This window comes from Colletotrichum lupini, chromosome 4 (assembly GCF_023278565.1).
Source record: "Colletotrichum lupini chromosome 4, complete sequence".
Taxonomy (NCBI): Eukaryota; Fungi; Ascomycota; class Sordariomycetes; order Glomerellales; family Glomerellaceae; genus Colletotrichum; species Colletotrichum lupini.
In genome coordinates this window covers 5,498,598-5,523,803 of record NC_064677.1, presented here as the reverse complement: position 1 = coordinate 5,523,803, position 25,206 = coordinate 5,498,598, and the positions used below count along the sequence as shown (strand labels likewise).

General features: G+C 40.3%; 8 protein-coding genes across 8 annotated transcripts; 4 read left to right on the top strand and 4 right to left on the bottom strand.

Annotated features, from left to right (window-relative positions):
• Nucleotides 1-2,272: 2,272 nt before the first annotated feature.
• Nucleotides 2,273-3,818, bottom strand: CLUP02_08736 (myb family transcription factor; the record flags this gene model as incomplete). Its single annotated transcript, XM_049287719.1, has 4 exons — nucleotides 2,273-3,086; nucleotides 3,131-3,311; nucleotides 3,385-3,428; nucleotides 3,463-3,818. The coding sequence occupies 4 exons, from the start codon at nucleotides 3,816-3,818 to the stop codon at nucleotides 2,273-2,275; spliced, it is 1,395 nt and encodes a 464-aa protein (XP_049144862.1).
• Nucleotides 3,819-4,709: 891 nt separating this feature from the next.
• CLUP02_08735 (uncharacterized protein) lies at nucleotides 4,710-4,904 on the top strand (the record flags this gene model as incomplete). The annotated part of the gene is made up of 1 exon (XM_049287718.1): nucleotides 4,710-4,904. The coding sequence occupies one exon, from the start codon at nucleotides 4,710-4,712 to the stop codon at nucleotides 4,902-4,904; it is 195 nt and encodes a 64-aa protein (XP_049144861.1).
• A 1,020-nt stretch (nucleotides 4,905-5,924) lies between these two features.
• CLUP02_08734 (short-chain dehydrogenase) lies at nucleotides 5,925-7,056 on the top strand (the record flags this gene model as incomplete). The annotated part of the gene is made up of 3 exons (XM_049287717.1): nucleotides 5,925-6,167; nucleotides 6,239-6,594; nucleotides 6,660-7,056. 3 exons carry the CDS (start codon nucleotides 5,925-5,927, stop codon nucleotides 7,054-7,056), a joined length of 996 nt encoding a protein of 331 aa, XP_049144860.1.
• Nucleotides 7,057-7,473: 417 nt separating this feature from the next.
• Nucleotides 7,474-8,504, bottom strand: CLUP02_08733 (uncharacterized protein; the record flags this gene model as incomplete). The annotated part of the gene is made up of 3 exons (XM_049287716.1): nucleotides 7,474-7,530; nucleotides 7,591-7,781; nucleotides 7,853-8,504. 3 exons carry the CDS (start codon nucleotides 8,502-8,504, stop codon nucleotides 7,474-7,476), a joined length of 900 nt encoding a protein of 299 aa, XP_049144859.1.
• A 1,268-nt stretch (nucleotides 8,505-9,772) lies between these two features.
• Nucleotides 9,773-11,494, top strand: CLUP02_08732 (uncharacterized protein; the record flags this gene model as incomplete). The annotated part of the gene is made up of 4 exons (XM_049287715.1): nucleotides 9,773-10,030; nucleotides 10,118-10,331; nucleotides 10,423-10,781; nucleotides 10,841-11,494. The coding sequence occupies 4 exons, from the start codon at nucleotides 9,773-9,775 to the stop codon at nucleotides 11,492-11,494; spliced, it is 1,485 nt and encodes a 494-aa protein (XP_049144858.1).
• A 745-nt stretch (nucleotides 11,495-12,239) lies between these two features.
• Nucleotides 12,240-13,834, top strand: CLUP02_08731 (uncharacterized protein; the record flags this gene model as incomplete). Its single annotated transcript, XM_049287714.1, has 4 exons — nucleotides 12,240-12,489; nucleotides 12,565-12,666; nucleotides 12,724-13,033; nucleotides 13,102-13,834. 4 exons carry the CDS (start codon nucleotides 12,240-12,242, stop codon nucleotides 13,832-13,834), a joined length of 1,395 nt encoding a protein of 464 aa, XP_049144857.1.
• Nucleotides 13,835-13,873: 39 nt separating this feature from the next.
• Nucleotides 13,874-15,293, bottom strand: CLUP02_08730 (aromatic prenyltransferase; the record flags this gene model as incomplete). Its single annotated transcript, XM_049287713.1, has 2 exons — nucleotides 13,874-15,001; nucleotides 15,072-15,293. The coding sequence occupies 2 exons, from the start codon at nucleotides 15,291-15,293 to the stop codon at nucleotides 13,874-13,876; spliced, it is 1,350 nt and encodes a 449-aa protein (XP_049144856.1).
• Nucleotides 15,294-24,286: 8,993 nt separating this feature from the next.
• On the bottom strand, nucleotides 24,287-24,487 carry CLUP02_08729 (uncharacterized protein; the record flags this gene model as incomplete). Its single annotated transcript, XM_049287712.1, has 1 exon — nucleotides 24,287-24,487. A coding segment is annotated over one exon (201 nt), but the record flags the coding sequence as incomplete, so codon positions are not given.
• Between the last annotated feature and the right edge of the window lie 719 nt (nucleotides 24,488-25,206).

Below are 25,206 nucleotides of genomic sequence, written 5' to 3'. Positions count from 1 at the left end.
GGTACTTAAGACTTATTATTACTTCTTATAAATAGCTATAACCGTCTCCTTTACCCTAGCCCTAGTATCTTATTATTTAAAAGTAAAATAGCTTAAGTATTACTTTTAGCTCGACTAGTAGTTATTAATCGTTATTATTAAGAACGTCCTTAATAGGGATCCGTTATTTTAGATCTTTATAAGCTCGACTAGTTACTAAAAAAGTATAAATCTGCTTTTTTTTTTATAAAGAGCGTTATATTATAAAGTATATTAAATTCTATTTTATGTTATTATTAAGCGTTAGTATAAGCTCTTATAACGACTTTTTAAAAAAAGTAAATATATCGTTCTTATCGGTCTTATTACTAACCTCGAGGAAGGCTTTATATCGTTAAAGTAATAAGTAAATAAATTTAATAACGTTCCGAAGCTTATTAATAGGGCCCTTTATACGCTAGAGGTTAAGATTTTCTTAAAGTTACTTAGTATTAATTAATATATCTAATTCTTATTTAAATACCTTTTTATTATTACTAAATAGAAAGGCCCTATTAACGAGGTTAAGAATATAACCGTAGTACCTTATTCTCTAGTTAAGAATATCTTCTTAAGTATAAGTATAAGATAATATAGGATATAAGTAACCTAGGTAAGTATTATTATTTAAAGTATTATTATAAATAATTACTCCGACTTAGTTACCTAATTCTTAATCGTTTATTACTAATTTTATAATCTAGGTAATATTAGCCTTATTATAAGTACTATACTATTATCATAGAGTAATAAGGTATTATATTTATTACTTAGTATAGTTTAGAAAGTAAGTAAAGACGGTAATAATAGTATTCTATATTAGTAAGGTCTATAGATTGAATAATAAGTAGACTTTTATTATTAACCTCCGGATCTCTACCCTAATTATATTTTTTTTTCTTAGCGAAGATCTTACTTAGCTCCTTTTTTATATTTCTATATAATAATAAGAGTTCGTTAGTAATATTATAATCTAATTAATAGAGGAGGGCCCAGAGGTAAGGATTATAAAAAGTTATAAATAGGCTATTATTATTAATAATATACCCGATTACTAATTCCTTAATTCTCGTTACTTAGCCCTTTATAATAGTACTAGAGGTAAGTTTTTATTTTTTTAGTATAAAGTCGTATTTAGAGGATTTTAATAAATATAACGACTCGCTAGAGCTTAGATTTATTACTTAGTATTTTAATTTTAAGTAAGCCGTTACTAAGCTCGTAATTACTATTTTAAAATAAGTAACGATACCTATTTCGTTATAGTAATAATGAAACTAAAAGATTTTATTTTAAATATTTTTATTATAAATCTCTCGAGTAAAGACCCCCTCTAAGCGGATCTACGACTTCCTTAGCCTTATGCCTTTTTATAATATTAAATCGTTATTAATAAAAGTCCTCTTTTTTTAAAATTATTTTTAAAAGGGTAAGGAGGCTATTACGATTATTAAGATTAGTTAATAATATAAAGCTAGCGTTAATTAGGGTCTATAGTTACGAGGTAATCCGAAATAGTAACTACGTACTAAAGATCGTACGACTTATTACTAATTAATTAATTACGATATAATAAATCGATTAATATATAATTTAATTAATATTAATAATAATTATAATAGTCGCAAAGGGTTAGAAATAATAGTACGTAACTTCGCTAGTTTTATTAATATTAAGAAAAGGGGGTATTAGAGGTTTTTTAGATTCCTAAATATAATAAAATACTAAATTCAGGGCTCTATAATACTTGGGCTTTTTTTTTTTTATAATAATTATTAATAATCTATTTAGTTAAGTAGTATAATACCGAACTTATAATTATAAATAAGGAGTCGTAGGTTCGAATCCCGCTCTAAGTATTTATATTCTTAATTATAAACTTTTATAGGGTATAGTTAGGAATATCGATTTTTAATTAGCCCGGCCCCGGATTTTCTTTTTTTTAAGCGACTTTATATTTAATTAAATACGTTAAATATAGGGCCTTACGATATTTAATTATTTAACTTGCTAAAATTCCTATATTTGACTGTTTATTTGACTTATTTGTTTGATTAATTTGAATAGGTATAAGCGCTGAGGATCATGTGTGCAAAGATATAGCATATTATTTTAGTAGTATCGAGAGATAAAAAAGATATGTCACGCCATTAATTTGCCTTCTATGAGGAGTTGTCATGAGTTCATCTATTCAATATAGTCGCGTATGCGCGCTACAAATATATATACATGCGTATTATACACTACTCGAGACTTATGGGTGATTATTGACGGTACAGTTGATCTTGAGACCAGCGCTGTGCTTCATGACGCTTCCTATTATCTCGTTGGCGATTATCGGGTCTACTTGGTCCAGAGACAAAGTGACAAGACCCATCTGTCCATTGTCCTTCGATGGGTTCTCAGCGCGAGTCACTGACCCGAGAGAAGCTCTTGGAGAAGCCTCGCCTTTGACACGTTTCCTTGCTCTTGAGATATGAATAGTATCCGAAATACCAGCCGTGTTGACATCAAAACTTCCATAGCTGGAGTCATGAAAGTAACTTTGATCAGTGGGACCTTCATCCCACCATGAGGGCCGGGATTCCAGCGAAACTGAGGTGTCATTCTCAAGCGAATTGAGCCAAGACATCCAATCGCTATCCGGAGTTTGAATAGCCGAATTCCCCGATGAGTGATCTGAGGTGCCTATGCAGCTCGGGTCGAACATGTCGAAAGTAGTACCTGGCAACTCCAGAGCGGGTACTGCCAAGAATGTGTCTGAGTGACGGTAGTCTGGTATGATCGTAGACGTGGGCCCGAGTTCTGTTGCCTCCACTGGTTCTTCGGACAGGAGACTCATGTCCATCACGAGCTGATGCTTCTGATTTCCGCTTGAGTCGGTCATTTCGCACTCGGAACCTTCATCAAATCCGTCGTCACCGTCACCCTCGCAACTCTCGTCCTCATCATTAACGTCAGGACTACTGCTGGCCATTTCCTCGTCATGGGTCTCCGGTAATGACCGTGAAGAGGAATTCGAGTCATTAGCTTGTGCATGTCGACTTCTGCGGCCGAGAATGAGACTCCTGTGAGCCATGGTCAGCCGTATATCCATGCAGATGGCTCAGACTTTTCGACTTGCCTGTTGCGTAGATCGTGGGTGGAACGATCCGGCAGCTCGGTAAGACCAATCTGCTTCCAGTTGTTTCCAAACTTGCCCATCGCGTCCAACAACTTCTTGTCCTCCTCGGGGGTCCATGAACAATGCTTAACGTCGGGTCCCAATACATGTTGCCAACGTTTCGCGCATTCTGCAGCAAGGATGCACCTCAGCACTGAAGGGGAAACAATGGTGGGATATTAACGACGCTGACTTCTACTTACGGTCGGCATTTCTACTTTGAACCATGGCCCCTACTTGTGACCATCTATGACAAGGGTGGAGGTTAGCATTGATGAGACCCAAGAAATGGGTAGTAGGGAAGCGTGGGGTGAACCAACTTGCACCCGAGTTGCACCACGGCCTTCTGCAACCTCTCGTCTTCTTCTTGTGTCCAAGCACCTTTTCGAATATCGACTTGGATCTTTGCCCACCGCTTGCGGCAGTCCTTGTTGGTACGGCCCGGTAATGACATGGCGATGTCGTTCCAGTTTTGGACGCTCCCGCCTTGGCGCACTGGGAGATGGAGATCTTTGTTAGATTTGGCAGCACGCGTAACAAGGGGGGAGATGGGGTTGGTACTTTTTCCCTGCACCTCTCGTTTGAGTATGTCATCTTCTTGGCTCGTCCACCATCTTCTTTCTCTGGTAGGAGCCATGTTGTTTTCCGGATTTTATGTAAAATCGAGGATAAGATAAGCAGATGCCAGTAGTGTTCTATGAAGACAGCCTGAAGCTTGAAATGGTCTACAAAGGTTCACTGTCTGATTCGCTCTTATGGAGAGGGACGTACCGCATGTGAGCTGGTATCTAGATAGATATATGATGAACGGGGGCGATGATTAGAACGCGCCTCCATTGTTTCCCAGCGCAGCCTACTTTCGAGGACCTCCACTGTGCCGCGCCCTGGCTCGTAAGCGAAGGAATCAAATGAGCGCAGTTCTGCATGCAGAACTTCGGTTCAGAGGCTGGAGCTCGGTGTATTCTGCAACAGCGGTAGCGACAATAAGCAGGGGTCGCCTTTTCCGGGCAGAGGAGATGAAAGCCAATGCTACATGTATGCGCCAGTCATCACCTAATCCTACCGAGACCATTTCTACAGGCTCCTAGGCAAAGGGGTTTTCTTTTTGGTATGTAGTAAATTTGCTTGGTGTGGCACTATGCAATCCTTCCACTTCCTCGAATCGGTTGTATCTGCAGCATTCTAGATGAACCATCCTGTCGTATGATTTGATACCGCAACGGGCGCCAGACGGCTAGCCCTATACGGGAACCCAAGAAGGTAGCGTCACATTAGGCAGCTCAAGCAAGCGCAGAAGAGCCGCTTAGAATATGCCCAATTTGATCCAGATCCTGTCAGACCATAGATTTCGCCATCGAATTTCGTGCAAGCCTGGGTGATGTGGATGTTGCTTTCCCCGTTTCGTCCCCCGCAAGTTCGCGACACGTTTCCGGATCAAGGGTCCAATTCCTCCGGGGGACGACGGATAAATTAGACGAAGGTTCCCGACCGGTAAGGCACGGTATGCACGCCCTGCCGCGCTAGCTGTATGTCAGATCCACGTACAGGCCAGCTCTCCCTGACTCAGCCGCCGCCTCCGGGCGAGCTGGCTGGCGCAGGTGACATCTCGGAACGACAAGGGACGAAGTTGAATCTGATAGCTACATGGAGTCAGAAGAGGTCTGATTTGTTGGAAATTCTATCTGAGAAATGTGTTGGTTCTTGGCGCTCTCGAGGATATTAGGACAAGGGTCTAGAGCTAGATAGACAGGGACCCGTTCGGATGCATGGAGGGAGGATGGTCTTATGGGCCACACGCAGTACGAGAGTAGACTGCGCCGCAGGTCAGAGAAAATGTAAGGCATTCAATGAATCATTGTTTACACAGAGGTGATCACGCTATCAAGGCTTGAAAGTCTTCAATGTGCATATGCAGGCACGGAGGAGCCTTGGGCCAAGCCGCCAATAGGTGGCGGACGGGTAAGGCGATAGGACCCTGGTCCCTGTTAATACACCGGGCGGGCTGGGCCTGCAGTCGCCCGTACAAAGTACTTCGATTGAGGCTGGCGGGATCACGCAACGCAGACTACCTTGTTTAGGTAGCTTAAAGTATCATTTCAAGGGTTCTACGACGTGGAAGGATTCAATACCCCTTCATGTGCAAGTCTACGGATACATATAAGCTGACAGTGGAGCCGCAAGCTAAGTATCCGAGAGGTGGATACTATCGTCTTATCTGAGCATATTTCATTGGACAAAAGTCCGAGGATGGAGGAACTTGATCTTTGTATTTCCCCGTCCGCTTCCCGAAGAGGCAATCAATATCTGATTGGCTCGGGGTACAGGGCGGCAGGAGGGACCGGTCCGTAGACGCTAGTCTTAGAGTGGAAAGCAATATCTAATTGGCCGCCGAGAGACCCCCACATTGGATAGATCTAGATCTATTCCTGTGATTGGCCACTTCTAACTTGAACTCACATCCTGACTGAACAAAATGATGCCATGTGCTTTGGATCCATTGTGGTTCCGAGACCATGCCGTAGCCTTGACACTACCTTCGTCTCTGGAAGACTTCGTAAGATGCTGCCTGCTTTGGATATAAAAGATGACAGCCGTGTCGTGAACACGCCGGTATCGTGTCTTCCGGCATACCCAAGACTCCGTGCACATCGCCCTTCTTGAATTCGCCCCAAAGTCTACTTTCTCTGTCATTCCGAGAAATCTTTAAATACGTGGATTCGTTTTTTGAATAATACTTGCAAAGATGGTGATGCTCCGGTTGACTGCAGAGCAGTACAGGAAGCTCCCCATCCTGGTGGACGAGTCCTCCTGCGTGGGAAAAACCTATGTCATCACCGGAGGCAACTCCGGCTTGGGCCTGGAGACTGCGCGACACCTCGTCGCTTCTTCCGCCGCGACAGTTGTCCTGGCAGTGAGGAATCTTAGCGCTGGAGAAACAGCTAAGGCAGATATCGAGAAGTCGACGGGACGCAAGGGCGTCGTACAGGTAACCTCGATTTTCCCCAACCACTGACGGCCGAGAAAGATAGACTAATATTAGAACCCTGGTGGCAAAAGGTGCGGCATCTGGATTTATCAACCTATGCTGCCGTTCAAACCTTTGCCAAGCAGATCTCACAGGAGTTGGACAGGATTGACGGCTTCGTCTGCAATGCCGGCATCATGATCGACCAGTGGGAGACTTTCGAAGGCGTCGAGAGCAGTATCTTCGTCAATGTCGTCAACACGTTGTTCCTTGGAGCCTTGATGATGCCCAAGCTGAGCGAAAGCGCTCGCAAGTTCAGTATCGAGCCAACGCTCGTCTTCATTGTGAGCGTGTTGGGATACACCGTCAAGGCGGAGATGGACAAGAGTCGCAATGGGAGCGTCTTTGACGGACTCAACGACGAAAAACGCGCAAACATGGACTCAAGGTACGTCAGAGGAAGGTCCAAGAAAGAAAAGGCGGCATGTTGCGGGACTGACGAAAAATCACCAGGTACGCTCTCACAAAGCTCGTCGAGGAATTTGCTGTTCGTCAATTTGCGGCCCAGTTTCCCGTAAACCGCACGGGCGTGGTCATTACTATGGTTGCCCCTGGTCTCTGCACCACCGGATTGGGACGTGATGCGAGGACATTTACCAAGATCATGCATGAGGCGGTCCGGGCTATGATGGCCCGCACAGCGGAAGTGGGCAGTCGCACCATCCTGCACGGCCTGGTAGTTGGCGCGGAGGGTCATGGAAAGCTTCTTTCAGGCTGCAAGATCAAGGAGTTCTGGGTGCCAGACTGGGTTAGTAACGATGAGGGCCAGCGCTTGCAGAAGGCGACATGGAAGGAACTCGTTGCCAAGCTGGAGCAGGTGCAGCCTGGGTGTATTTCTCAGATTTCGTAGACGTGATATTGACTTTTAGGAAGTTAGGCTGTAGGGGATATAAGATACCCTGATTAATTTACTTGTACTCGAATGCATTCTCTTCTGGCAAATACTTCACATCAATCCTAAATCTTGAATGCTGATGCTCGTTTATAGATGTTGGCTGCTTTCAAATAAGACTACTCAATGCTATGTACCTTAGGTAAGTAGACCATAGGAGCTGGCTGTATCCTATGATGTGTTTCAGAATATATCAAGTCTACTAACTTTGCAAAAAAACGTTTATAGAGTGGGAACGATCACATTGTTATCAAAGTCCCCGGTTATAAGCCTTAAATACAACGTCAATAAGAAATAAAAACACCAAAGAAACAGCCTACATTTGTAGATAAAACGCCGGTTACAGTTCATTCTGAGTTCCCCTGACATTGCCCATTAAGTCGTGCATGCCTTAACCAAGAAAGACCACCAGTCCTCGGTAGAAACGATATACTAAATTTCTCAGTAACTACTACGAGGCACTCTTCCCCTCCTAGATGTCCAGGACGGCACAAAAGTTTCACTTTTGAAAGGAACTATCTCAGTTGGAGGCTGCATCTTTGGAAGAGGATTGCCATCCAAGTCTTCGTCACGGACCTGCAGCTCAAGCAAGTCCTCCACGCTCCCAATATGTCTCCCTGCAAGCCATTCGCGCCGCTTGCCGGCCAAATGGACAATGACATCGCCGCATTCAGTATTGATTACTGGCAAGTATCAGCATTAACCCAGAACATTCTTATACTTTGGAACCTGGATCGTCACTAGCTTTACTTACCTTGTCTCGTGGCCTCTGGCATTCTTCCCTCCAGATTGATTTCTGGGTTCACAGAGTAAACAAGGACGCCCTCATGCGCGAAGTCGAGCATCAAACTCTCAGAAAGCCGCGTAGAGGCCAACATGGACAATTGATTGTCGCTTGGAGGCGCCGCGGGATTGACGGAGAACACAGGAACCGCATTCACGATCGTCCTTTCACAGCTGCGCGAAAGAAGGGGCACCAGGGCCCGAGCCATGAGGCTGATACCCTTGACGTTGGCCTCCCAGACCTTCCACCAGGTATCCACGTCTCTCAATCCAGTTACATCGCCCTGAGGGATGACGGGTTTAGGCGAAGAAGCTGCGATGTTGACAAAAGTGTCGACATGACCCCACATCGAGCTCACCTCTCGCACGCCTGCTTCGACGCTCGCGGCATCACAGACATCGATGGTCAAAGCAAGCACATCGGGTGCCGGTTTACCGACGTCGATGGCTGCCTGGACCACCTTTTCGTGGGTATCCGAAACGTTGACGTGGTCAACGAGGGCAAGACGGGCAATTCCTGCGGCAGCAAACGAGATTGCAGTCGCTTGGCCGAGTGTCCCAGCTGCTCCAGTGACCAAGACGGTCTTTCTAGTGTATGCTGGAATCTCTGTGGCTGAACCCATGGCTTGCTAAGGTAGGAATTCTATCAACGTCAAAGTTGGGGAATGTGAGGGTGGTAAGAATTGTGTTCGGAATTTCGATGTCACCTCTCGAACAGCTTGATTTACCAAATAACGATGGGTTTGATTGCGCAAATTAGGCTTCACTTGACGTCCGACTAGGCATTCGACAGGTTCCGGTCTAGTGCGGAGTATGCTTTGCCGGAAACTAGTGCCCCGCGGCCCGGGACCCGAGTTAGATTTGTGGGTCTCGGGCCCGAGTTGTCAGCCCTGCGGACCCGAGTCAACGATCAAGAAGCCCAGTAAGCCACAAATCTGTGAGAACTCGAACTAGGAACAAGTGATACTATTGTTATCATGTTCTTCGCTCTTCGTTCCAGACCGGTCCCACCTTTTAGAGGCCATGCGAAGCGATTCGCTACTTCGGGCGGAGCAGGAGGGGGGTGAGGGGGGTGAGAATCTTGGGACGAACGCCCATCTTTGTCGCCCCTCGTCCTCCGGATCATCGATGCTGGCTACGCCGCCCTTGAAGAATCAACTGAAGTTCCCTCTCGTCCCGGTCAGTCTCACACAAGGGCTATCCGCTCTAGGCAGGCACCCATCGGAAAACGCCTCCGGCTGATGCGTTTGGCTCCTCAGTCCCGAACGGCTGTCACGGCTTCGCCTTAAGCGCCCAAGCACTCACAGCCCTGTGTTACAAGCTTCATATGGTCTTAGTATATCCGCTTATCGGGACGGAAGGATCGGTGAATGCGGCTGCCTCGAACTAGTGATCCCTCAGGGACGTATACAATGCCTCTGGATTGCGCCTCGGGGCCTCGATTCGACCAAAATACATTACATCTCGCAAAGTACGGCTTCTGGATTGAGACTGGGCCCTATTCTTCAGCTTACCGAGGCCCCCAAACGAAAAACCATTCCCAATCGGGTTGGGAAGGATAGCGGCTGAACCCTGACTGAAGAATCCTACAATGTTCTCATCCAAACTATCACCACTTCGGGGCACACAGAAGAGCCTGGCATCGCTTGAAAGCGCTGCGCCCCGTCTCAGGAGCAAAACAATCTATCCACGATGGCCCTACAATGGCTTCATATCTGATGATGGGGGGCCTGGCGGCTGAGGCACAGCAAGCCACCATCGTGAACAGTTACGAGTGGGAAGGATATAAAAGTTCAAGGACCTCGTTTCAAAATCTAATCTTTTTGATGTGTTATCCAAGAAACCTGAACAGCAAGAAGACTCACGCACATTCGTTCCCATAGTAGTTGAAATGGCCCGCCACGCGATCTTTCAAGCCCTACCGGCTCTTTTGGCCTTCATCCAGACGGCATCAAGCACGCCCCTGACTTTCTCAACATTGTATCCTCGCAACGATTCTCAAATCGTATGGCCGACGGAAGTTTCTAGCCTGGTACACGATAAGTCCTGGGCTAGCTTCGGCGAAAAGACGACGCGTTGGTCGTCCTACAAGTCTCCTACCTTTGATGAGGTTTTCCTTCCCGAAACTGAGGAACAGCTCTCCCTTGCTGTAAGTTGGCACACATAGTATTGTTCCATTTGGCTGGAACTATTTGGACAGCAAGAAGCTTTGACTGATAGGATTCCGTGAATATAGCTTGAGTACATGTCCGGTAACAACATGACCTGGCTGGCCAAGTCTGGAGGTCACGGATATGCTCCGTCTCTCCACGCCATCCAAGACGCCGTCTTGATAAATTTGGAGAACTTCAATTACGTCAAGCTGCAAGACGACAACACAGCGGTCGTGGGGACTGGTGTCCGTTTCAGCGATCTCATCGACACCGTAGCGGCCGCTGGGCGAGAACTAAGTAAGCCACACCAAGATGAGAATGAAATGCTTGTATTTTCTAACTCGTGAGATAATAGCTGTGGGATCATGCCCATGTGTGGGTTCAACAGGCGCTATGTTGGGCGGTGGCCTCGGTCGCCTTCAGGGCCTGCACGGCTTGACTAGCGATGCCCTCCGCAAGGTCCGCTTGGCTCTGTGGAACGGAACCATCATTGAGGCTTCCAACAACGTCAACCCCGATCTTTTCTGGGGAATCAGGGGGTCTGGCCAAAACTACGGCATCGTCATTGAGTCGACGTACGAGACCTGGCCGGCGACGAATGGAGGAAAGCACTACAGTGCGGACCTCGTCTTCACCAAGGACTCCGTGCAACGTGTAATGGAGATCACCAATGAACTGACCGCGGGAGGTCTGGATGAAAAGTTGGCCGTCCTCATGTTCTTCGCATTGGATGCTACGACATCTCAGGTACGTCGGGGTGTCATTATCAAGCTTATCACTATTGTTCCTTGCTTACCTCTCCAAAGATCACCGTCATAGTCAACCTGGTCTACTCTGGACCGGAGGAAGAGGGCAGAAAGTATACCGAACGCTTCTCTTCCTTCAGCGTCGATCTCCAAGAGAACATGCTGGGCTGGGAAGAGCTGCCCACGAAGACGGTCCATGGTCTCATCCCTCAATCTTGCGCGACTGGACCGCGATACAACCTGCGCGCCCTCAACACCAAGGTCCTCAACCCAGCTACCTGGGTCAGCTTCACCGACGCATTTGAGACGTTCCTAGTAGCGAACCCTCTCGCTGCCGGCTCGGCCATGATGATCGAGACCTTCCCCGTGCAGGGAGTCAAGGCGCTTGCCGATGACTACTCGGCTTTCCCCCATCGCGACCACTTTGAGAACGTGATTGAGTCTATTGGCTCGTACACGGACGACTCTGTTGCCGACGCTGTGAACAACTTCTTCGCGGAGTGGCGCGATAAGTTTGCCGAGCCTAGCTCTTCGGGCTACGACAAGCTCTACGTTTACCAGAACTATGCCAACGAGGACGAGCCTCTGTCAGCTCTGTACGGATACAATGAGTGGCGTCATGAGCGTTTGACGAGCTTGAAGAACAAGTTCGATCCTCGTGGCTTCTTCAACGGATACCACCCAGTTCCTTCTAACGTTGCGGGCTGGAGCTAGAGTGGCCATGATCTATCGAGAACATTTTCGAGGGATGCATAGACTTTTTGTTGGTTACTGAGATTGTTGTATTCGCTACTGCTAGAAATTGAGTAATGGCTTGTATCAAATCCCATCAAAGCGTGTTAGAAAATCGCGAACTAGCCACATGATATAAGTGAAGCCATCATCTAAATATTCCTCCTAAACTTTCTTCAAGATCTCCATTATTGTTGGTATCCCTATGACAGGGTAGTTGGTTCGAACCGTAGTTGACGAAGAGATCAATTGAACTATATGAATATCTGCGTAGTAGGTGTAAAAAGGAGGTTCCAACCGTAGGTTGGGCTGGCTACGATAATCGTAAATAGGGCCCCCAATTGGCCCCTGCGCAGTCGGCTGTATGCCGCGGTCGAATTGGACTTCCAATCCGACAATTATACACCGTGCCCTGCTAGCGCCTACTTTTGGTATAGCGTCGATCTTGAAGAATGACTAGATTTGGACTGCATGAGCCTCTTTGATTGAGCAGGACAACAGGCTTAAACTTGTATCACCATAAAGATGTAATGTGAGGTTTCGCCCTTTGTGATTGGAGCAAGGTTGGATTAACATGTAAGAAATCCGACATGAGGTTAGCGTAGTCTAAAAATAGCCCATCCCGTTGGAGACAGGCAACAGCTGAGTTCATGGACTGCCAAGGGAGAGTACCCCGCCTGCCGTAATCTTCACTACCGACATCGAACAGACCGTTTGAGCGACCACGATGAGCCCTGCGTTGGTCTTCATTGAACAGAGTGCGGCCGGGATAGGCAAGTCTGACCGTCGTGCCCTTCGGTCTCATGTCATGAGGGGCAAGAATGCCGGCAGACCACGGCCCTCGACACGAAAACAAACGAACAATGTCCCCATCAAGCGTCAGCTGAAGATACCGCGACGGGTTTTCTGGAATGACTTCTGTCTAACATCGTTCCCGCAAGAGCTCGATCCTGACTCCACTAGGCTCATGCATCGGTGTACGGCTCACCCAACCCCTTGCAACCACCCTAGCCTTTATCATGAAGCTTCTCTAACTTGCTTGTTTCTTCCAGGGTTCCTAGACATCAGTGACGCGCTATTTCCTCCCCAGTTCTGCTACAAGTTCGATATATTGAAATCGATCTGGGTCAACTGCATACTGGTAGATGAAGCTTGTGAGTAACTCATGGCCGACGAATTCCCATTTCACACTGAACTCACCGCCGCCCTAGACTTTCACTCGACCTTAGCTGTGTCGGCATCCTACGTTGACTTCTTTGAACGAAAGCCTACCACGTCGTCAAAGACTTTGCATCACATATGTCAGGCATATTCGCTGGTCAACCTCAAACTTTCAGGCCCCCAAGCCATATCGGATAGCGCCATTGCTGCTGTCGTCACCCTCGCCATCTACCAACAGATACACCAGCAACACTCCACCGGCCTCGTGCATCTCAGAGGGCTTCATCGAATGATTGAGTTACGCGGGGGTATCGCCAGATTGATGAAGGAGAACCGTCCATTGGCCCTCAAGCCACTCAGGTAAGCAGCTTCTTCACAATCTGACATCCAATCTTCGACGCACAGAATATAGTACTCACAAACAGCAGGCTCGATATTGAATTGTCTATGCAAAACGGGTCACCTACGATGTTTGATAGTCTGGAAGTACCGGTGACAACTGTCTTGTGCAACTCTAGCACCGTCAAAGAGCAGCTTTCTGCCTGTCCTCCTGGACTGCCCCGCATTATGCTAGATCTCATCGTTTTCGCTGGCATCCTCAATGACAGAGTGAAGAACGGACGATCCAAGCTCAACCCTTTAGACTACACAGAAACGCTCATATCACTCCTATACCGTCTCTTGGAAGGTGAACCTTTCAGTCAGCCCCTGCTTGCTTCGGAAGGCCTCTACGACGACGCAGCACGTCTCGCTATGCTGGCTTTCATGGCCGGCTTGCTTCCCAACTACTGCCGTGATAACTTCAGTTCGTCGCTTCTATGCACTCGTCTAGTGAACGCCGTTCGAGAGCTCTATTCGACGCACAAAGACGCGCAAACTGGCGATTTTTCACTGCTGCTGTGGATCCTTTTCATGAGCGCTATCTCGGTTTTGAAAGTCAATGACCACAGCTGGCTGCTATTTGCAATCGCGGAGACTTGCGACCGTTCTGACTTGCGCGACTGGGCAAACGTTCACCACCATCTCAGTGGATTTCTGTGGATATACACACTGCATGATAATACCGCGCGGTGTCTATGGGAGGAAGTTCGTGAAGTGAAGTTAGAGGATCGCGGCACCGCTCTTTCACCACCCGCAAGATCGACTCAACGCGGGCTTTGAAAACTAATTATTCGTCATTCGGAACCTAGCTAGACATTCCTAGGCGGAGAGGTACCTCGCTTTATGATACAACTCGGGAGAAATATAAGACTTGATATCCGGCTCACCCTTGTCGGTGCACTGGTAGCTGATGTACGCGTGCATGCCCTTACCGTTCTCCAGCCCGCGGTGGACGGCGAGCTTCTCTAGCATGGCGAGATACTCGTTGCAGTAGGCTCCACGGCCACGCTCCCGGAGCCACGCGATCAGGTTCCTCGCAATCGTCAGGTCGTCGGGGCCGTATTTACGCGTGGGCAGGTAGAACTTTACGTCGGGCGTGCCGCTCGAGGGTGCAATGTCGAAGAAGTATGTGAAGCCCTCACACAGCGCATCAAAGTCGTCCCACTTTTTGTCGCCGCTCGCGGACGCCGGAGCGAACTCGGCGTCCTCAGGGTAGTCCTCGGGCAGGCCGAGGATGGCGAGGATGAGGGAGCGCAGGTCCTGCAGGCTGGCCTCGGAGACGTCGCGGAGTCCACCCATGGTAATGACCTCCCGGACCGAGTTGAAGCAGGTGTGGCGCGAAGTGAAGTACATCTTGAGGCGCGATTTGGACGGCGTTACGTTATCCATGCCCATGACGTTGGGCTTCATGAGGCGGCCCTCAGGGCTGTTGGCCAGGAAGTGCATCAGGGCGTCTCTGCCCGGGTGCTTGCCATCCGGATTTAACTTCTTGATCGCGGCGTCCCATTCCCCTAGCGTCGCGGGGTCACCGCCCTGGAAGAGCTTCCGCGGGAGGAAGTACGACTTGAGCCCGAAGCTGGCTTTCTTATTGTACTCAACGGCGTGCATCAGAGTCGTCGCTGGCGGCTCGCCGTCCTCCAGCTCCTTGGCATAGACGGACCTGTCTGGGTTGTACAGCTCTGCCAGGAAGTGGCGGTACCATGAGAAGTCGACGCCCGAGAGGGCGCTTGGCACTTTCTCCATATAGTCGAGCGTGGGATCATGGTTCAGAGGGTCAGCGGCGGTTCCTGAGGAGTTGTTGATCGCCTCCCAGGAGTAGCGGATGTCGGGTTCGCCGGACGTGGTGTTCCATTTCCACGAGTACTCAAATGGCGAGCCGTCGTAAGCGACCAGAGACTTGAAGACCGCAGTGCCATCAGGGTGAGGCGCTGGGCCCAGTCTAGGGACCTGGATAGTTGTTGAGTTAGTGTCCAACCCGTAACAAAAGATGCGAAAGAGCACGAAGCAAGCTGCTTACAATCCAGTGATAGTGGAAGAGAAGGGTCTCATATTGTAGCTGGGTAGAGTAACCTGCCGCGTCGATCATAACTGCGAGATGATACCCAGTGAGATTCCACCAAAATTCAACATCCTTGTTTTCCGCTGGCGGAAGACATTTCTTGAGTGACTGCCAAACCACGAGTGGCTTCTCAGGCTTCTCAGATTGGACTAAGGTTTGGGTTGTAAGTCCAGGCATCATGGGCTAGGACAAATGAACACGGACTAAAGAGTAATCATTCAACTCAGAGAGGCACGAAGGCGTTTACTGTACAAATACTTTCCAGCGCAATGTATGGTGGTGGAGATGAGCTGATGTTGGCCGATTTGCGACCGGTCTAACTGGGTTGACGGGACCCGAGTTAGTATAAGGACCACATTGGGCAATTATGAACCGGAAGAGTTGTTCTGAGGCAAGTGCCCCAGCTAGTGTTGGGACATGCCAAGTAGGATGCGAGGCCTGTCAGCACATACTGTGTAAGCCAACTAATAACACCAATGCAAATACACCGAGGGCTTAGTCCAAGTCAACTCGGCCCCGGACCCGACAACCTGCACCGCCCCAGTCTACACAGCTGCTTCACGAACGAGGGATGGCGCACGGTCAGATGAGCTACAATTAGACAATTGAAGCCAACGGAAATTTCTTTCTCAGAATCATGTGATGAGAAAATAGTTCTCCAGTCCAGACCACACGCACGTCCAGTTGAATAGGGTTGGCAAACTGCATCAGTGATAAGTTATGTTTGAGAGAAACTGTGTGAGAATAACGAACAATGTCCGTCAATGATCCGTGGTTGTGAACTTTGCAGGAGGGAAAGTTGAAAAGTTGGAAAATCCAAAAAAAATAGTCTATCGAGACAGTGGGAGTATCCATTAATACTGTGTATTAATACCGTGTAAACGACATCGAGAATCGCCCGAGCAGCCAGCAAAGGCAGAAATAAAAAAACAAATAACGAACAATGTCTGTTCAGGTAATTCATTTTACTTGCTTTAAAACCTAATTAATTTATGATTTCACTACTAAGTTCTCGTAAACTGTTTATATAACCCTAGCTACGAGTTAAAAGCTTAACGCTATCGGATTAGAAGTCTAATTCGACCGCGGTATATAGCCGACTGCGCAGGGGCCAATTAGGGGCCCTATTTACGATTATCATAGCTAGCCTAACCTACGGTTAGAACCTCCTTTTTATACCTACTACGTAAATATTTATATAATTTAATTAATCTCTTTATTAATTACGGTTCGAACTAATTACTTTATAATAAGGATATTAATACTAATTAGTAATTAAATTCTATTATTATAGATTAGTAAGGTATCTCGTTATATAAAAAAGACGACCTCTTAATACTATATAGGATAAGAGATTCGTATTAATTAACTTTATAAAAATAAACGAAAAAAGAGGCGATTTTTAAATACCGTACGGAATTAAGTAATTATAGCTTTTTATTATTTACGAGAGGTCGACGTTTATTATATTAAACTATATTAATTAACGGAACTACTTAAGTAATTAGCTTTTTACCGTCGCCCCGAGTAGCTTTTTTATTAAACGACTTTTTTATAACCGGCCTATAATTAGAAATTAACTAGTTAAATTAGTAAAAAGAAATACTTACGTAACGACTACCTACTTAATTAATTAGTATAATAAACGAGCTTAATAATATAATATAAAAGAGTACTACGTAATTAAAAAAGGGGATTTTTAAACATAAATATTCTTATTTAGTAATAAAGGTAACTTTATAAGAGTTATTAAGCTAAGAGATTTATAGTATATAGAAAAGTTTATTATTATAAAGATTTTATAAGTATAATCTTAAGCCCGCGATCTAAATAACCTCTTTATAGCTCCCTTAACTACCCCCTGGGTATTATTTAAAAATAAAGTATAGGGGACGGTTTAATAAGGGAGGAGGGGATTTAGAGGTCTTAATAATATTAAGTTAAGAATATTATAAATCTTAGAGATTGACTTAAAAAGAAGGTAGCTACCCTAAAGTAGTCCTACGACCTCTTACTAAAGTTATTATTAGCTTAAGAAAAGGCTAAAAAGATAAGGATTTAAAAAGAAGAAAAAGAATCCTCTAGAGGGCTACTAAAGGGCTTCTTTTTATACTAGCTCCCGGCGCGAGATTATTAATTTTAAGAAATTAATTAAGTAATAAAAGGGATTATTAATAAGTAATAATTACCTAACTATAATTAAGTTACGAAAAAGACTATTTAAAAAATATAAAATAGGGTACCGAGAGGCTATAAAAAATAAGATTTCTAAAGTATCTAACCCTACTACGTACGAGTAATAAATAAGTATTTTTAGTAAGTTTTTAAAATTTACGATTTTATAAGAAAGAGGGCTTAATTTTATTAACTATACTTAACGGCTTATATAGTTCTTAATAGCTTATATAGCTTTTTTATAAGCCGTATAGTATTTATTTTTAATTATTTTTATAAAATACTATTTTAAAAAAGGTAGGTTAAAAAAAGAAGCTATTTAAAAATTATAAATAGTACGAGGCTTAGGAAGTTAGAAATATATAACATAGTAGAAATTAATAATTAGTAAAGATCCCGAGACTAATTATTATATTTTTTTATAGTAATATAAACGTTTACTACTATTATTATTAAAAAAAACTACTAAAACTTACCCTTTTATATTAAATAAAAAGGAGGATCTTAGTAAGTACGATAGTTAGCGATTTAAAAAAGTAGTAGTAATTATTAAAAATAGTAAAAACGAGAGTAATAATAAGACGGCGAGAGGAAGTAAGAATTTCTTAAACTTTAATAAATTCGCTAAGTAATAAAAATACAGATTTACTATAACTAGCGCACAGATTAAATATATTCTTATTAAAATTAAATACGCTAGCGACTACTAATATAAATATAAGCTAGAGCACGACCCTTAGTAAGTTAGGGTAAAGAAGAAGAGGACAAAACCCGATCTTAAATAGAATCCTAATCCTTTATAAATAAGTAAATATTAACCCGGATTATTAAGGGACGTAAATATATAAAATTACGAATTAGCTTAATAATAAATAAATTAACGCGGTATTAATCTATTTAACTAAGGTTTATAAGAAAAAGGGGCTATAGGGGTAACCCCTATTTTATAAAATCGTAAACGACCTTAGTTACTTATTAGATAAATAGTTTACGAGCGTAAGCCTAAGAATTATAAAAGTAGTTAATAGATTTTTTTATAAGTAAGGGGTATTACTAATATAATTATAATTACGAGAGCTATATAAAATATTAATAATAATAATTATAGAAGAGGAATTCGTATTATAGAACTAGGTATAGGTCGATAGAGCGTATAATCGCTTTAATAAATTTAAAAAAAAGGTAAACGACCTAGATTTCCTTTTTATAATTACTAACGGAAATCTATTATTATAAAAGGGTATACTAAGGTAAAATATAGTATTAGAAATACGATAATCGATAATTCTGCTTATTTTAATTTATAACTCGTTACTATTACTAATACGAAATTCGGTACTAATTAGCTAATAAGAAAGGAGGTAAACGACCCGAAGTTATTAATAATACGTAGCGACGTAGGGATTATATATAGATATTAAAAATTTAATAATAAATACGAGGTAATTTATAAACTTTAAAAAGATCTTTTTAAAAAAGAAATTATATTCTGGGGGGAAGTATAAGGTCTTATAAAAAACCCTAACGATATTTTATAATTATTATAAAAAAGTTAGAATTAGGGAATACTAGTACTATTCGGTAATTAATATCGTACTTATAAGTAAAGCCTTTAATTATTATTACGAAGCAGTACGTAATTTCGATTAAAACAACTTTTTTAGTATAATTAACGTAATCCGAAGCCGCTTTAAGACTTATAATAAGAACTTAGAGCTCCTATTTAAGCTATAAGCAATTTCTTTTATATTTATAGCTAGGATAATAGAGGGTAAATTGTAAATAGAGATCTTCGAAAAGCTTATTAATCGAATTAATAAGCTAGTAAAAACCTAGCTAAATAAGGGGATAAATAAGCGGAAAGTTAAATATTTTTATATTATAGTTTAGCGTATACTAGAGGTAAAAATAACCCTATATTAAGTACCCAAAGATTATAAAACGCTCTACTTAAGGCTAAGATCTAGCTTTAATATTAAGGTAAGAATACTACGCTAAACTTATTTTTAAGTATACGACGGCCCTTATTAATAATATTAAGTTGATTAAACGTATAATAAAAAAAGAAAAGAGGCTAGATACGGTAATTATTAATAAAGAGGCTTAGATTCGTTAAATAAATAGAGATTTAATTTATAAGTAGGGTAATAAAAGAGGTAATACTATATTTATAAAAAGGATAGATATTAGTTAAGTAACCATTCTAAAGAAGAGCGTACTAAATTATATAAATAGTATAGAAAGTCGAGGGTAGTAAATAGTAAAACTAGCCTTTATTAGTTTAACTAATTCTTTATTATATATAAGGGTAAATCCGGGGGTATAGAACCTAGCGACGGTAGTTAAAATAGTAGCTTAAAGTATATACCCCTTATAAGAGATTTAAAAAATAAGGAAGATCTTATCTTTTATATTAACGAATTAGATTATAATAAAATTAACGATATTAATTACTCTTTTTTTGCCCCGTTAGCCTTTAGAGGATATACGAAGCTAAACGAATAAAGGGTAATAAAAGCTTTTAATAAGTAGGCTTTTATTTATAAATAATAAGGGAAGGTCCCTTAGATAACGGATATAGAGGAGGTTAAAAAAGCGAATTTAATAAGGCTAAAGCCCATTTTCTTAACGATTAAAGAGAAGATGCTATCTTTTTTAATATTTAAAAAAAAGGAATATAGTACTAAGTAAATCTAAGGGTAGCTAGAGGGGTCCTTTTTATACTACCTAGATCCCTTAAATACTAAGCTTATATAGGTATTTTACGTAAGTAAAAAGTACGGCCTAGATAATTTCTATAAGATTATCTTAAATACTAAGGTATTATAATAGTTAACTAAAAAAAAAGGATAATTCTAGGTGCTATAAAAGATCGCGTTAATAATACTTAATACGTTAACGGCGGGTATTACGAGGATTAGTTTTAGTTTAAGTAAGGAAATCGTTACCCTAGGTATAGTAAAAGTAGAGACGTACTTCGGAACGATAACTTTTTATATTTTACTTATTAATACCCTATTTTTCCTATATTTAAAGAATATAGATTAACTAGGTATTATATTCGATAATACGAGGAATAAAATCTCTAGCGGTAAGTATTTTAAAATAGTTAAACGACGATAGGGGTATACGTTTATAAAGCTTATTAACGATACGAAGTCGATTAATTACCTAATAGAAAGTAAGCTTAGAAGATTATACTAGAGATTTAGGTACCCGTAGTTACGAGGCTATATAACTTCCTAAAGTAATTAGGTAATAATAATATTAAAATAAGGGCGCTAAAGTAGTTAATGAAAGTATATTATTAATACTAGATAAATGCGCAGAGCCTACGTAAATTTAAATTTAAATTACGTAATAAGCTTAACTTTAACTAGGAAATCGTTATTAATATTTTCTATTTAAATAGTCGGCTAGTACTATATATAATTAACGTAGCTATATTTTTTTAAGTAGGGTAATTCCTCCGGGATTTATAAATAAAAATAGTATAAGTAGCTTTATAAAAAAGCTAGATCGATATATACTAGGTGTTAGTATATATATAAATAGGTTAGACCTTTTAGTTACGACTAGGTTAATAAGTTAGTATAGGTCTATTGCGTATATATAAGAGGGGAAGATCGTAGGTAGAGCCCGCGGTCCCTTAGTAAGTATAAGTAAGTAGAAGGGTCCGTTTATACGGGCCTAGATTACTTACTTATTACCCCTACCTAACTACTTAATAAGGCCCCTTTTCTACCTCGTAATTTAATATTAGTAGTCTTTTACTTTTATAATAAAAAAGGCTAGAATAGGGGCTAGGTCCCCCGCTAATAAGAACTAGTAATAAAATCCATAGTTAATCCCCTATTTAAAAATACTTAAAGCCATATACTAAAACTTTAGCATAGCTTCTATTATAATTATTTATATAGAAATTTTAGTATCCCCTCTTTCCGATTACTTCCTAATCTTTTAATATATATAATTTATATACCTAAACTCCTTAGAAATCGTCGAATTTAGCGTAGTTAAAAAAGAGCTTTTTATTAATCTAACTACGCCCCGAATACGTACGTTTCTCTTTAAGCCGAAGCCCGAGAGGTATATACGTTCGCTAAACGACTTACTACTTATAATATATTACTATTTTAATTATATATTACCTATCCTTTTATCTTAACTATAATAATTCCTTTACTAACGAATCGTTCGAGGGACTTATTTAGTATGCTTTTTATAAACTTATAAGCTAAGTTATTATTATTACTAATCTAACGGATCTCGTAGAGCTCGCGGCGTTTATATAATTACTTAAGTACTATAATATTTATTATAAAGCACCTTTTCTTCGTAGTACTTAGCTTAACGAGGTATTTATATAATAAGTATAAATTTATATAAACTATAATAAGGATCTTCGGAACGTCGAGTTATTTAGTAATAAGGTCTAGGGTAGTTAAGATAGTATAAGTAACGTTAACGCTTATAACTATTCCGTAAACCTTTAATATTAATACGCTCTAAGTAATCCTTTTACTCTTTATAAAGCTATAATAAATAATATTGTTATTAATAGTAAAGCTCTCGTTAGTCTATTTTTTATTTATAAAGATAATAATATAACCTAGCTATAAGGTATAATTAGCGTTATTTATAAATAACCTATTTATAAAAACGAAGAGTTTAGCTATAGTTAGATTTAATAATATAAATATAAGCCCTCGGTCTAAGTATTTTATTTACTATTTAATATAATAGTTTAGTATAGCGTAGTTAGTAAACGACGGATTTACTTAGTATTAAGTAGTAAACGACGTATTAAAAGCTATTTTTAATTAGTAAATTAATATAATATAAGTACCTCGAGCTCGCTACTTAACGAATTATTATTTAATATCTAATACCGAGGGGTTAACTTACTTAAGCTTTTTCCCTTAGTTCTTCTATTTAAGTACTATATTAATACCTTTTAATAAAATAATCCCGCTATTAAAAATAAGCGGCTCGTTAGCTAATAGTTATTACTTTAGTTTAGTTAGGAACTTAGTGCGCTTAAGCTCGGTTTTTTTTTTTTAATTAAAAGTCTTATTTAATAATCTAATAATATTATTAGTCTATATATTAATAATACTAAATAATCCGCTTTTTCTTATTAAAATTAGTAAGTATAGATCGAACGTAAATATTATTATTTAGAGTATTTTTAAATAATACTTATTATATATTATTTATTAATAAGTATTAGATTTTATAAGACCGTATAGTAGCTCTATAATATATAGAATAGTACCCTTAGGGTATAGATAACGGATCCGAGCTAATAATTAAGTAAAAACCTTATAATAAAGAGGTTAGCTCGATTATATATATACTTGGGTAATATTTCGTAACTAAATAACGTAGCCTTTTTAAATTAAAGTCGGGGCTAGGGCGAGGATTAAACGTTAACTAGTTCTTTAAATTATTAGTAACTATATAAGGATTTCTTTCTTCCCCTCGTTATTATACCTTTATATAACTAAGTAAGACTTTTTAATAGGGTTAAGTCCTAGGTTCTTAATCTCGTTAACGAATCGAGACTTAAATATCTTTATATCCCTATATTTAGGGCTAAGTTAAACGAATTTAATTACCCCTCTTTTTACTAATCCTAAAAGCTCCTTATTAGTAAATTCTATAAAAAGTGCTCTTAGGGTAGTAATAATACCCTTATTACAGAGCTTAGTAACTAGCTTAAGATTTACCTTTTTTTTAAATATAGAATAGGTCGTAGTTATAAAAGTATTACTACGGCCGCGCTATATTAATATTTTTCTAATCCTCTTATTCTATAATAAAAGGTCGTTATTAACTATAATAACGATCTTATTAAGGACTTTATTTATAATAGCGCTATTATTAATTAGCTAGTTAATTACGGGGATTAATAAGCGGTTAACGTACTTTATTATCGTAATTAGTAGCTCGGGGTCGACCTCCTCTAAGTACTAGGGTTTAATTATAATAGCCCAGAAGCTTATTAGGCCGTAAAGCAATTCTACTACGTAAATAGTGCTATTTATTAAGACGAGCTTAAATAGGCCTTTCTATCCCTTACTTTTTTATTAAACTTCAATGTTTAATTATAATAATAAATTAATAGTATAGGAGATATTTAGTCCGTTTTAAGTAGTTAGTACTTCGCTTACTTATTTATTAATATAAAGTCTACGGACTTCCCTTATTACTTTTTTAACTACCTCTATACGTTAAGTAATATTTAGTAACGATAGAGATTCGTTAAAAGTGCGCAAAAAAGCTCCGAAAACGAGGAGTATAAGAACGAGGCTATTTAAGCTAATTATATTATTAACTACTTTAATTACGGCCTAAAATATAGCCTCCGCGCTTATCGATAAGTACTTATTTTAAATAATATCGTATACTTTTTTAAGTACTGCGTAGTATTTCTTAGCCTTATTAATACTATTATAAGCTTTAATAAGTACTTCCTTAACTTTAATAAATATAAATTTAATAAAAAGCTTAAACTCTATAGCGCTAAAGTTCTTACCGGTATTTATAATAATTTAGTCTAGCGGACCAAGATAAATGTCGATTTAATATAGCTAAAGAACCTCCTATATATACTTCGTAATTATATCCGCGAGGAACCTTACTACTTAAAAAAAAGTAGTAATATTAACGACGTAAAGTACTAGTTAATTAGTACTTTTATAGTTTATTAAATATATTATATTAATTACGACTTTATAATTAAAATCGTAATTATTTCGTAGGGTGAATTTAAATTAGCTAGGGGTAGTAGTGTTAAGTTAGTATTATTAATAGATCTTTATAAGCTTCTCGAGGGCTACGATCTTTATATTGTTACTAAACTACTAAAGTAGCTTTAGGAAACGAGGAACCGAAGGGTAACTAAAGTACTAATATAAGTAATATAATTCGCCCTTTATTAAGTAGTTAGTAATAGCTTTCTTATTATTAAAAAGTAAAAGCTAAGGGTATCCCTATTTATAAATAATAAGTACTATAATATCTCCCTTAATTAGTAAGTTATTAATATTATTAAAATATACTCTTAGCTTATCTATATCCCTTAAGTAATATAAAAAAGGAGTATTAGTTAATAAGACGTAAAAAGTAATATTACTAAATAGGGTACTAATAACTATAAATCTTAATAACCTTACGGGTTCGCTATTATCGAATTAAATACCTACCTCGCTAGCTCTAGAAGTATTAAGAATAATTTCGGGTTATCGCTACTATAATACGAAGAGTTAAGGGTAGCCCGTAGTTAAGAATTCCGTAGCGCTAGTATTAAGTATAATACTTTAGAAGTCCCTTAATAAGTACTTCTTATTTAATAAAAAAGAGGTTACTAGTCCCGTAAGCTTAGTTAACTTATTAATAAAGGTAGTATTAATAAGGCTATGCTTTATTACCTAAGTAACGAGGATATTTATAAAGGTTCTGTCGCTAGTAGTAGTTATAAAGTATATTATTAAGATCTAAACTTCGTTTTTATAATTATCCTTATAATTAAAGTCGAGGCTATTAAAGTATTAGATTATAATATTATTATTATTATTATTAATAAGGGCGGTTCCCTTATAAAAAGTAAAGAACTATAAGTATAAGCTCGGTATAAATCTCTTATTTCTTTTTTTACTATTTTTATACTTCTTATATACCTAACGTTGCTCTTTCTCTAAGTACTTAGTTAACTAATAGCCGGTTTTATAATAAACGAAATACTTTTTATTAGTAGTACTGCGGCCGCGTTAATTCTACTTATTAAATCGGGTCTTTTTACTAGAGCTACCGTAAGTACGGTCGGTTTAGTAAGTAGCAGGGACCTCTTTATTATAAGTACTATTTTAGAAATATTACTATTTATTATAGTCGCGCTCTCTTTTTATAATAT